The following is a 12,129-nucleotide window of genomic DNA, read 5'->3' as shown; positions in this document are numbered from 1 at the left end:
GTCATTTACCTCTAAGTCATCCGATTATATCCTTCGTAAAGACAAGTTGCAAGTATCAAAGGAAAAAAAGAGATGAAGTCGACGGTTTATTTACTAACTCACGTCTTTACTGCATACGTTTTCACTTTATTTAGTAAATAAGTGGATACAATATAACACTCTCACATTATCTGTTGTATTCAATTTGTATACGCCGTGAGTCTATTTCCATTTCATAAACAAACACATAAGGAAGAAGATGAATGCATGAAGAAGTTAATGTTTACCAGATTGTGCGTGTACTATTATATCTCGGTTTCACATGTACTATTTTATTTCGCTGACATAGTACATCACTCAAACCTTCTCTCGGAACTATATCTACAAAACCAACCACATCTGATAAATAATATACTCAAACTCCTACTTAGTTAATCTAAACCCTACTCAGAAAACTATAAACTCAAATATAATTTATAAATTGTTTTCTGATATTAAACACATGAAGGCACATTTACTTGGTTTGCATGGTTGCATATGTTCTATTCCATATAGTCCAATTAGTATAGTAAACCAAACTTACCGGAGAAACCTACCTATTAAAGCCTCTCACACCCGCAACTTATTATACCTAAACCCCTAAAAATTAATTGATTCATAACAATGATATGACATCAAAACATAACAAATGTTTATTCACTGTACATCCATATTTATAATATATTTTTGTCAAATAGAATAGAAAAATACAAATAACACATTGCAACTGAGTGACCGAATGTGGAGATAATGGAGTAATGAAAGAGAGAATGACGAGGTGAATGAGAAGGTATCATTTGCAGAAGAGCTGGTACCAGCCGAAGTTGGTGGAGGAAAAAAAAGAAACTATCACGAAAAGTGGAGAAGAATAATAGTCGATGGGAGAAACTAAAGGGACATGAGTGGAGACGGCGGTGAAGAGAAGATGATGGCATCGATAAAACAATTGGTGATGGTAGTAGTCGCGGTGCTTATTTTACAGATGGAATACAAACATATGTAATATATTTGTGTTTCATTTCTATTCGATATGTATAAATTGTTATAGAATATAAAAAAATAAAAATGGTCATCATCTTCAAACATTTTTTACTAATTGACGGTGACGTGTATGTGACGGCGTCAAACGAGAAGGTACATCTCTCCATACTATGCGATCAAAAGGTTTTTGATTGTACTATTTTGTTACAATATATGTAGGATACTCCAATTACAAATAGATCCACATACTCATATGTCGGTTCATATTTACAAATCTATTTCATTTACTGATTCACTCATTTGGAATGACCTAGAAATGGAATAGAAACAGCCAAACTATACAAACAGGAAATCCCCACAACATTTCGGGGTATGACATCCCTAATGAATCTCACATACAACATAAAATACTATACACCACAGCACAAATATCTACTCCAGAATGAGAACTTACAGTTCAAGTTCCTTCTTCAGTCACAGAATAATCTCGAACCGGAAGAGTTATTCACGGAGGCGATATGCCGGGCTCGCGGATTTCGATTTAGAAGCGGCGAATCTTGTGTCTCCCGTCTCTGACAGAGGCGTCATAACCAAGCATTGTTTAGGGTAGTGTGAGATGATGTATCCAAGGGAATAATTAACATGTATATTTGCAACTTCTCAGCTTCGAGGAAGAGATGGAGATTTAGAAAATTCTAAATAATAAGTAGCTTTATGACCCAACTCGTCACATTTAGCACATTCGGAGGTAACCAAAAATATACTACATCAACTATTGTAATGAACCACTCTTATCTTCTAAAGTTGTTCTTTGATAATTTACTTCTATTTAATTTCTTTTTTTGAATTATACATGGCCCCCACCAAAGTGGGCCAGGCTAGTCACGTGTTAGCAGCCTATGTTAATTTAACTTCACCTCCACCAATATCTTAGTTTCATCCATTACGGGTTAATCAAGCAAAGGCTTGCTTTGTTAGCATTACTTGTGTAATACTTTTGTTAGCGTTGTCATTATTATTCAACTTAGTTTTCAATTGTTTTGGTTGCATATCAGTCAACAGACAAGTAGCTTTGATTCTTATACCTCTACAAAAATGGCTAATCTAATCCAAAAGCTTAGCAGTTCACGGAAGATAAAACTAACAATTTTTTTTAAAAAAAATTGCAAGTGTGTGTAACTTTCTAGTGGCTATCAACTTACGAGGACAAATCACTCTTCCACTTTGAGCTTCATTAAGATACATAAAAGGACTGATAAATCACGATTTGATCCAAAATATGATCATCACAGGATCAACATTTTGTTTGGACCACCACTATATAATATATTAAGGTAACTAGATTAAGACTGCGCCTTGCGCGGGATGAACTTTATATATACTATTTTCCTCTATTATATGTTTTTTACATATTTATGAAATAATAAATATATATTGAATAATTAAAAAGTTAGTAACTATTACATATATATTTAAATTGGTTTTAACACAAAGAATAAATTTCATTATTCCACACACTCACTTTTTTCTATTTTATATGGTATATAATTAAATTTAAATGACATGAACGTATATATATATATATATATAGTGTTATTTTTAATATTGATATTTATATATTAAATGATTCTTTTTACTCATATAGTTTTTTGATAATTTGTATATTCTTATAACAAAAACTCTAAATCACTAATAACAAAATTTTCATTGTGTGATTAATAGTTATAGTAATTTATAATTTTAAAAAAATTCAAGGCTAAGTTTAAAATTTAAATATAAGTTGTCAATATTTTTTTAAAGCTTTTACCAAAATTTTTTGTTCAAAGCAAATTTTGAAATTAAAATATTTATGTATTTTATATGGTATATAGTTTGATTTAAACGATATTAATATATATATACATATCTTTTACACTTAATATTTATTAAATGAGACTTATTACTAATATGATTTTGTATCATTTTCATTTTATCCTAACAAAAAATTTAAACCATGAATCACAAAAAATTGAATGTGAGACGTTTAACAGTTTTAGTAATTTACAGTGGTTTAAAAAAAAATCAAAATATAACCAAAAACAGAAAATCTAATTTTTTTATAAGTCGTCCAGCTGGGAAGACTTTCCAGACGCCTTATTATAAGTCGTCTAATAAGTCGTCCAGATGGAAGACTTTCCAGACGACTTAATTAAGTCGTCCGATAAGTCGTCCAGCTGGGAAGACTTTCCAGACGCCTTATTATAAGTCGTCTAATAAGTCGTCCAGATGGAAGACTTTCCAGACGACTTAATTAAGTCGTCCGATAAGTCGTCCAGCTGGGAAGACTTTCCAGACGCCTTATTATAAGTCGTCTAATAAGTCGTCCAGATGGAAGACTTTCCAGACGACTTAATTAAGTCGTCCGATAAGTCGTCCAGCTGGGAAGACTTTCCAGACGCCTTATTATAAGTCGTCTAATAAGTCGTCCAGATGGAAGACTTTCCAGACGACTTAATTAAGTCGTCCGATAAGTCGTCCAGCTGGGAAGACTTTCCAGACGCCTTATTATAAGTCGTCTAATAAGTCGTCCAGATGGAAGACTTTCCAGACGACTTAATTAAGTCGTCCGATAAGTCGTCCAGCTGGGAAGACTTTCCAGACGCCTTATTATAAGTCGTCTAATAAGTCGTCCAGATGGAAGACTTTCCAGACGACTTAATTAAGTCGTCCGATAAGTCGTCCAGCTGGGAAGACTTTCCAGACGCCTTATTATAAGTCGTCTAATAAGTCGTCCAGATGGAAGACTTTCCAGACGACTTAATTAAGTCGTCCGATAAGTCGTCCAGCTGGGAAGACTTTCCAGACGCCTTATTATAAGTCGTCTAATAAGTCGTCCAGATGGAAGACTTTCCAGACGACTTAATTAAGTCGTCCGATAAGTCGTCCAGCTGGGAAGACTTTCCAGACGCCTTATTATAAGTCGTCTAATAAGTCGTCCAGATGGAAGACTTTCCAGACGACTTAATTAAGTCGTCCGATAAGTCGTCCAGCTGGGAAGACTTTCCAGACGCCTTATTATAAGTCGTCTAATAAGTCGTCCAGATGGAAGACTTTCCAGACGACTTAATTAAGTCGTCCGATAAGTCGTCCAGCTGGGAAGACTTTCCAGACGCCTTATTATAAGTCGTCTAATAAGTCGTCCAGATGGAAGACTTTCCAGACGACTTAATTAAGTCGTCCGATAAGTCGTCCAGCTGGGAAGACTTTCCAGACGCCTTATTATAAGTCGTCTAATAAGTCGTCCAGATGGAAGACTTTCCAGACGACTTAATTAAGTCGTCCGATAAGTCGTCCAGCTGGGAAGACTTTCCAGACGCCTTATTATAAGTCGTCTAATAAGTCGTCCAGATGGAAGACTTTCCAGACGACTTAATTAAGTCGTCCGATAAGTCGTCCAGCTGGGAAGACTTTCCAGACGCCTTATTATAAGTCGTCTAATAAGTCGTCCAGATGGAAGACTTTCCAGACGACTTAATTAAGTCGTCCGATAAGTCGTCCAGCTGGGAAGACTTTCCAGACGCCTTATTATAAGTCGTCTAATAAGTCGTCCAGATGGAAGACTTTCCAGACGACTTAATTAAGTCGTCCGATAAGTCGTCCAGCTGGGAAGACTTTCCAGACGCCTTATTATAAGTCGTCTAATAAGTCGTCCAGATGGAAGACTTTCCAGACGACTTAATTAAGTCGTCCGATAAGTCGTCCAGCTGGGAAGACTTTCCAGACGCCTTATTATAAGTCGTCTAATAAGTCGTCCAGATGGAAGACTTTCCAGACGACTTAATTAAGTCGTCCGATAAGTCGTCCAGCTGGGAAGACTTTCCAGACGCCTTATTATAAGTCGTCTAATAAGTCGTCCAGATGGAAGACTTTCCAGACGACTTAATTAAGTCGTCCGATAAGTCGTCCAGCTGGGAAGACTTTCCAGACGCCTTATTATAAGTCGTCTAATAAGTCGTCCAGATGGAAGACTTTCCAGACGACTTAATTAAGTCGTCCGATAAGTCGTCCAGCTGGGAAGACTTTCCAGACGCCTTATTATAAGTCGTCTAATAAGTCGTCCAGATGGAAGACTTTCCAGACGACTTATAATAAGTCGTCTGCGCAGTCTTTTGGATTGAAGTAAATACCTGACTCAAGATAGCAGCTTTCATTGATCTGCGGCCTCTGCTGCCCTCGTAAGCCAGTATCGGTGGAGACGGACTGTCTGCTCTGGGACCACCAATACTAGCACCCAATTCCGGCATAGCTGTGTACGTCTAGACCTGAAGAACTTGTATAAACCCATCCACGGTGTAACAGCCAGCAATTTCTTTGTTCCACAAAGAGTCCATCAGCACCTTAAACGCGACTCTCCCCCATGGATAATTCTCAAACCGTTCTAAATCCATCACTAGCCTTGCCAGAGTAGATCGTGTAGCGGTTGAAAACTTTCTCCCTTCAATGAATCCAGTGAAGATGGAGAGGTACGCGAGCCGCTTGCGATCTTCCCTGGACCAATCCCCGCATCTCTTCAGTGCTGCTATTATCTGATCAGTAGTTGGCCCAGCTTCCAGATGAACTCCCAGCATCCCCCAGAAAGAAACCATCTCTGGGGTAACGTCACATTTTGGTGTCTCAAGGTCCTCGATGTACTCGCAGTTTAGACCAGTGAGGTTTTCAAACTCTAACAGTGAAAACCTCAAAGGTTCTGGACCAACGAGAGACCACATCTCATACTTCTTCTTAATGTCCAGCTTGAAACTGAGCATGTAGTGAACCAGCCTTGAAGCCCAACCAAATCCCTGCTCCTTGAACTTGATGAAAACTCCCAAACTCGACTCCTTGAGCTCTTCAAATTCGTCATCAGTAAGAGCTTTCCTAAGAGCAGTATGCAACTTGCTGTTATCCGTATGATACGAAATGCTATTGTGGGCTTCTGGTTCTTCCCCTGATGTGTATAACCTACGGGGGAGTTCTGGAATATCCATCCTTTTTGTCTGCAAAATAATCAAAGACAACAATATAAGTCCAGACGACTTAGTAGACGACTTAAATTACTTACAAGTCTTCCAGTCGCAGAAGGAGTTGGAGTACTCGTCATTGCGGTTATAGATCTGAAAAAATAAACGTGAAACGGTGAGAATGAGTAAATTGATAGAGACAACGTTTTATGTTCATCTTTTCCTCGAGATTGATGACTTAGCGGCGTTAGGGTTTACAGAGAAACGGCGCTAAGGTTTACAGAGAAGAAGCGGCGGCGCTAGGGTTTAGAAGAAGCGGCGGCGCTAGTGTTTAGAACGTTGGTGACCACGGTGGCGAGGGCGACGGTTTGTTCGGAAATAGTGGAATCGGCGGCGCTAGGGTTTAGAGGAATCGGCGCGGCTAGGGTTAGAAGAAGCTGCGGCGACAACGGTGAGAATGAAGTGAGATAGATAGCCGATGTTGAGAACGATGGTTTGTTCGGAAATCGTGGGAATTCGAAATCGCCTTTGAGAGGGAGAACTGTTAGGGTTTCTGAATTTCGCGAAAAATGAAACAAAAAAAATAAAAATCACCTTATATATTGGGTAAATAATCCGGTTAGCTTTAAAATTACATTGGTAAACTTTAAGGTTTGGTCCGGTTTAGACGACTTATTCTGGCTGATAATGTACAACAGACGACTTAATATTTAGTCGTCTGTTTTCAGACGACAAAATATTAAGTCGTCCTAGACCCTAAAATGAACCCCTAAACTAAAATGACTAGATTAACTAACTAACCACGTTATAAAATCAAATTATACTTAAATAGTGTTTACTATACACAGAAATGAACACGCATAAGTAATTTTAAAAATTTTCAAAAACGGTTTTAATGCTTTCCAAAATCTAACCCTAAGAACACATACAATACTACAACATATGTTGATGAAACATAAACTAAAGAATATCATGACTCACTACTACTTTCACTCATCTATGCTGAAAACAATTGAAATTTGTTATATCTTAATTTATACCTCCTAAGACATATGTTAATTACATAATTCCCATTTTTCACTTATCAAAATATTTTTTACAAAATTTTTAAATTATGTTTAAGACTAACTGTCCAGACGACTTTCAGTTAAGTCGTCTGGACGACTTATTTTCAAGTCGTCTAAACAGACGACTTGCGAGGGGTAGAAACGTAAAAAAAAATTCCGTTTTTTTGTTTGGTCACAAGGGGATAGTTGTAATTTCAATAGCCTTTTAGGTTACTTTTGCCTTTGACCCAAGTTGGGGTATTGTTTTGGGTTTGACTCCAAGTTTTGAGTCACACTTGGCAATTCTCCCAAAAAAAAATTGAACAATATTAGTATTCCATACATATTCTTCTGAAAAAAAAGGAAGGTGAAAAGTGAAAGTCAAAAATCAACAACAACACTGGTGTGTGTGTGTGTGTACAAGGAGGAGAATCAGTCACGTATCAAAAGCCTCAAGTCGTTAGAATCCTCTTCTTGTTGGAATCTTGTGTGAGCTTTTTGAAGGAGTTTGAGAACATTAGACAATGCTCCATTGCTTCGACACTCGTCGCTCTCCTTCTCTGCGTAAGAATAAGAATCTTCTTCCGAATTATTATTCGTCATCTGGTATCTGAAATAAATGTACTGTGAGACCTGCAACAAGTTTGGCTTGTGTTGAGGCCAAACACTAGTATTATCATCAACAATAACCACTCTTCGTTGATCAGCAGAGATAAGATCAAGTGTCTTCTTATGAGGGGATTTCTCTCTGGTTATGACTCTATTTCCAAAATATCTTTTACCAGGATCAATAAAACTCAATACATCCCGCGCGTAGCCGTAACTGCTCATCGTGTAAACGTGCATGCGGAAAAGCTTGTTGGCTTCTTTCAGAAACTCGCGGAGGAAAGGTCGTAACTTTATCATATGCTCGGGATTTTCTTCGTTAAACCTCAGTAGATCAACCCTTGACTCAGGTTCTTCCATCAAATATTTTTCTTTATCAGAAAGCTGTGAAACAGGGACATAGTGGAGAAGCGTTTGATCCAAGTCAAGCATGTAATTTCATCTTCTTCTTCATCATCTTCTTCTTCTTCTTCTTTTCTTCGTTGTTGAGACACGAGAGTTTGTTTCTTCCTTTGGTTTTATCCAATAAACTAAAGAATAGTTGCTTTATAAACGACGCCATAGTTTCTGTTGGCGTTGTAAGGAGAAGACGAAAACAACTACACTTTTTTTGAAATAGACAAACAATAAACCTAATTTGATGGGAAGCAACAACGAGCGAATGAATAATCAATCGGTGATAGTGATTTTGTATTTATAATGGAGGGAGAGAGATTGGAGCTTTGGAGTTGGGTAAGGAAAAAAGGAAAATTTCAAAGTGATCTACGTGCGTGTTAAGTTTTAACGCCTAATTCTAGTTATTATGATTAATTGACTATTATATCCTCTCGATTAAAGCCAACAAGCTTCTCCTCCTCCTTCTCAGCCGCCGCCATTATGCATTCTCTGACGGTATCTCCGGGAGCACAGCCATCATATCTCAACACAGTTGTTGTGCCGTTCCATGCAGATGCAGTTGCTGATTTGTTGATGTTTAAAGCTAAAAAACCTGTATAGGATATGTAGAATTATTGAATGAGAGGAAGAAAATAATATGTTTTTTTTTTCAATTATCTTTACATCCACACATTAGTTTAGTAGCTGTCTTGTAATTTATTTGATTATGTCGGCTTTGTCTTGTTTGATCCCAAATCTACCATTTTACTGAAATGGTTAACGTTAAAAATGTACAATCACCTCGCATATGTATAACTTAGTTTCTGTGAATCATATAACGTCATCAAGTACATTTTTTACTTTTAGGTCCTATGGTTTTTTTTTTTTGGTTTGATAACGCAGAGGTCACTGTTATATATTTGTATGTTTCTTCATTTCATCCTTATATTACTTGAAAGTAGGCTTTAAGTAAGACCAAATCCAATGTACCTTATTGTTATATTAAAACTCTTATACAAGGAAAAATAGGAGGATAACAAAACACACATAATTAACAGAAAGAAACCAAACAACAAAGAGAGGAGAAAGAAAGTAAAACAAAATTTAGCTAAGTGGCACGTTTGCATCTGTTGTAGTAAGTGCAAGGTGCGTTTCTCTGGTTAGCTGTTCCAATGCTGCGATCTTACCATTGCAAGATTACTGCTTCTGCAGAGCTTTGTAGCTTAGTTTCCTCCTCTGTTGTTGCAGAATCCTCCTCACCACCGCCTCAACTCCCTCCTCATCCTCAACCGCTGCAGTTATGCATTCTCCAACGGTGACTCCAGAAACACAACCACCATAACTAAACCCACTTGTCACGTTCCCTGAAGATGCAATTGCAGAAACCGCCGCAAGAAGAAGCAGAAGAGAGACAGTAAAGAAGAAGATAACTGATCTTGTCATGTCTTATGCTAAAAAGCTAGGAGATATGGAATGGAATGAGACAAAAGTTATTCTTGTTATTCGACCGTCATTTTTTTGTTACAACAGATCGACTTTCTTATTCTTGTTACACACTCTCTCTCTCTTTTTTCTTTCACTAAAATATCATAAACACACACATGATTAATGGAAAAAAGAAACAGCATATAAAAATACAATGATAAAAGGATGAAGAAAAATTTAAGCTGAACGTTGGCAACGATCGTAGTAAGTGCAAGTTGCGTCTTTCCCATTAACAGCTTTGATGCAGTTACCGGCGATCTTACAGGGTAAAGCCGGCTGTCACTGCAGAGGTTTTGGGCTTATAACCCTCCTTGGTTGCAGAATCCTCCGTACCACTGCCTCCTCCTCATCCTCCTTCTCAGCCGCCGCCATTATGCATTCTCTGGCGCTATCTCCGGGAGCACATCCATCATACCTCAACTCACTTGTGCCATTCCCTGCAGATGCAGCCGCGAGAAAAAGCAAAAGAGAGGCTAATACTGTGAAGAAGAATAAGGAGAAAACTGATTTGGTCATGTTTAAAGCTTATAAAAGCTAGGAGATGTGGAATTATTGTATGAAGAGAAGAAGGATAATATCCTTTTTCAATTATCTTTACATCCACACATTAGTTTATTACTTGTCTTGCAATTATTTGATTATGTCGGCTTGTCTTGTTTGATCCCATAATGTACAATCACTTCACATAATGTATAACTTAGTTTATGTGAATCATATAACGTCATCAAATACATTTTCTTACTTTTGACAACTCAGAGGTTACTGTATATTTATATCTTTCTTCATTTCATCCTTATGTTACTTGCAAGTAGGCTTTTAGTAAGACCAAATCCAATATATCTTATCCTTATTCTTATATTATACTCTTAAACATGGAAAAAAAAAGGAATATAACAAAAACACATAATCAAGAAGAGAAGAAACACAACATATACAACAAAGAAAAGTAAAAACTAAGTGGCACGTTTGCATCTGTTGTAGTAAGTGCAAGGTGCGTTTCTCCGGTTAGCTGTTCCAATACAATTACCTGCGATCTTACCATTACAAGATTGCTGCTTCTGTAGAGCTGCGTAGCTTAGTTTCCTCCTCTGTTGTTGCAGAACCCTCCTCACCACCGCCTCAACTCCCTCCTCCTCTTCAACCGCTGCAGTTATGCATTCTCCAACGGTGTCTCCGGAAGCACATCCACCATATCCAAACCCACTTGTGGTGTTTCCTGAAGATGCAGTTGCCAAATCCGCCGCAAGAAGAAGAAGAAGCAAAAGAGAGACAGTAAAGAAGAAGAAAACTGATCTTGTCATGTCTTTAAGCTAAAAAGCTAGGAGATGTGGAATGAGAACAGGAAGATGATAATACATCTCTTCTTATATTGTTATGTGCAAACTAGTTTACAATTTTTTATTCATTCTTGTTGGTGTAATAATTGCGGTTGGTCATTGACTCCAGTGTAGCATACATATAATATTCAATATGGTTGTGTTATTATTGATCATCTGGTTAAAATAAATCAAATTCTCAGACATTTTCTATAAACATTTTGTTTCTTGTGAAAACAGAAAAACAACAAGAAAGGGATACAGACATAACAGTAAAAAAAAATACGGAAACAAAATGAAACAAGGAATTACATAGGAAGGGGGCAAAACACTATGTATGAAGACACCTACCTGTGAGAGGCTTTAATCCTTGCAATCTCAAGCAAAAGTTTTTGCAAAGCTTGTGGCTTAGAGAAAAATGGAGCATGATCAGCACCTTTTAACCGGTAAACTTTTTCAGGAGGACTACTATTGATCATGTTTTCTTGGAGAGCCAACGGTATAGCATTGTCATCTAGCGTCTCTATGTAGAAACGTCTCACTGATCCGTAGTTACCATCTGAGAGACAGAGTTTCTCAAGAAACGGCGCAAATGGGATTGACCTCATTGACACAGAAGCTAATGCAACATCCTTTGAAGGGCTTTGATTGAACAAAAGGTCTTTAAGAAGAGACTTGTCTAAGTCAATGCCCGTTGGAGGGTGTTCACTGCCGTTTGTGTAGATAAATATCTGAGTTTTTCTCATTAAGTCGCTCTGACCTGCCTGCAGCGAGAACATGTCGAGTGTGCTCTGGCCATTAGTCAGCATGGCTGCAGAGAGGAACACAGCTTTGAGATCTTGGAAGGAAACTGTTCCATAGCGTAAGATATACATGCTCCACCGAAGTCATGACCAACCAAGATCACCTTCTCTCCTGTGGGAAGCTTTTCAAGAACATCAGTAAGTGGTTTCACGTACTGTGACAAGCTTGCGATGCTGTTTATGTTGCACGAGTTGATACCGCAACCAGCTAAGTCTATGGCGGTGACTTTGAAACCATCTTCTTCTAGGAGAGCAATGGTTTTGTACCAACACCAAGCGCCGAAACCTCCTCCATGGATGAGGATAAAATGGTTTGTTTCCAAGTCATCTAGCTTTACACCCTATTCAAAGACCGGAACAAAATATTTCAACTTCCAAATAAATAATGAACCCAAGAAAATGTATTAAACTGTTTCCTGTTTTGCACTTAGTAAACAGAAACTGAATCATCCACAAAGACAAAGGTGAACAAATGGTCAAAACAATATATATATATACATATATATATATATATATATAT

The 12,129-nt window shown here is 37.5% G+C and overlaps 4 protein-coding genes and 2 pseudogenes across 4 annotated transcripts in view; all 6 read right to left on the bottom strand.

Annotated features, from left to right (window-relative positions):
* The window catches only part of LOC106324413 (putative methylesterase 11, chloroplastic), a 4,361-nt gene extending 2,418 nt beyond the window's left edge, over positions 1-1,943 (bottom strand). The window contains exon 1 of the mRNA XM_013762385.1: positions 1,917-1,943. Within this exon, the coding sequence (XP_013617839.1) occupies positions 1,917-1,943 (27 nt within the window). The remainder of the gene's footprint in view (positions 1-1,916) is intronic.
* Positions 1,944-7,456: 5,513 nt separating this feature from the next.
* LOC106324412 (RNA polymerase II C-terminal domain phosphatase-like 4) lies at positions 7,457-8,267 on the bottom strand. The gene has a single exon (XM_013762384.1). It carries the CDS (start codon positions 8,060-8,062, stop codon positions 7,457-7,459), a length of 606 nt encoding a protein of 201 aa, XP_013617838.1. The 5' UTR covers positions 8,063-8,267.
* Positions 8,268-9,042: 775 nt separating this feature from the next.
* On the bottom strand, positions 9,043-9,465 carry LOC106322862 (protein RALF-like 27). Its single transcript, XM_013761006.1, is given in 2 exon segments — positions 9,043-9,181; positions 9,184-9,465. Coding segments are annotated over 2 exon segments (333 nt in total). The 5' UTR covers positions 9,449-9,465; the 3' UTR covers positions 9,043-9,113.
* A 19-nt stretch (positions 9,466-9,484) lies between these two features.
* On the bottom strand, positions 9,485-10,067 carry LOC106322861 (annotated as a pseudogene).
* On the bottom strand, positions 9,485-10,916 carry LOC106322860 (protein RALF-like 27). Its single transcript, XM_013761005.1, has one exon. The coding sequence runs from the start codon at positions 10,789-10,791 to the stop codon at positions 10,444-10,446; it is 348 nt and encodes a 115-aa protein (XP_013616459.1). The 5' UTR covers positions 10,792-10,916; the 3' UTR covers positions 9,485-10,443.
* Positions 10,917-10,984: 68 nt separating this feature from the next.
* LOC106322858 overlaps positions 10,985-12,129 on the bottom strand; it is an 8,226-nt pseudogene continuing 7,081 nt past the window's right edge.

Source organism: Brassica oleracea, chromosome C2, assembly GCF_000695525.1.
Source record: "Brassica oleracea var. oleracea cultivar TO1000 chromosome C2, BOL, whole genome shotgun sequence".
Taxonomy (NCBI): domain Eukaryota; kingdom Viridiplantae; phylum Streptophyta; class Magnoliopsida; order Brassicales; family Brassicaceae; genus Brassica; species Brassica oleracea.
This window is presented reverse-complemented; position numbering and strand designations above follow the sequence as displayed.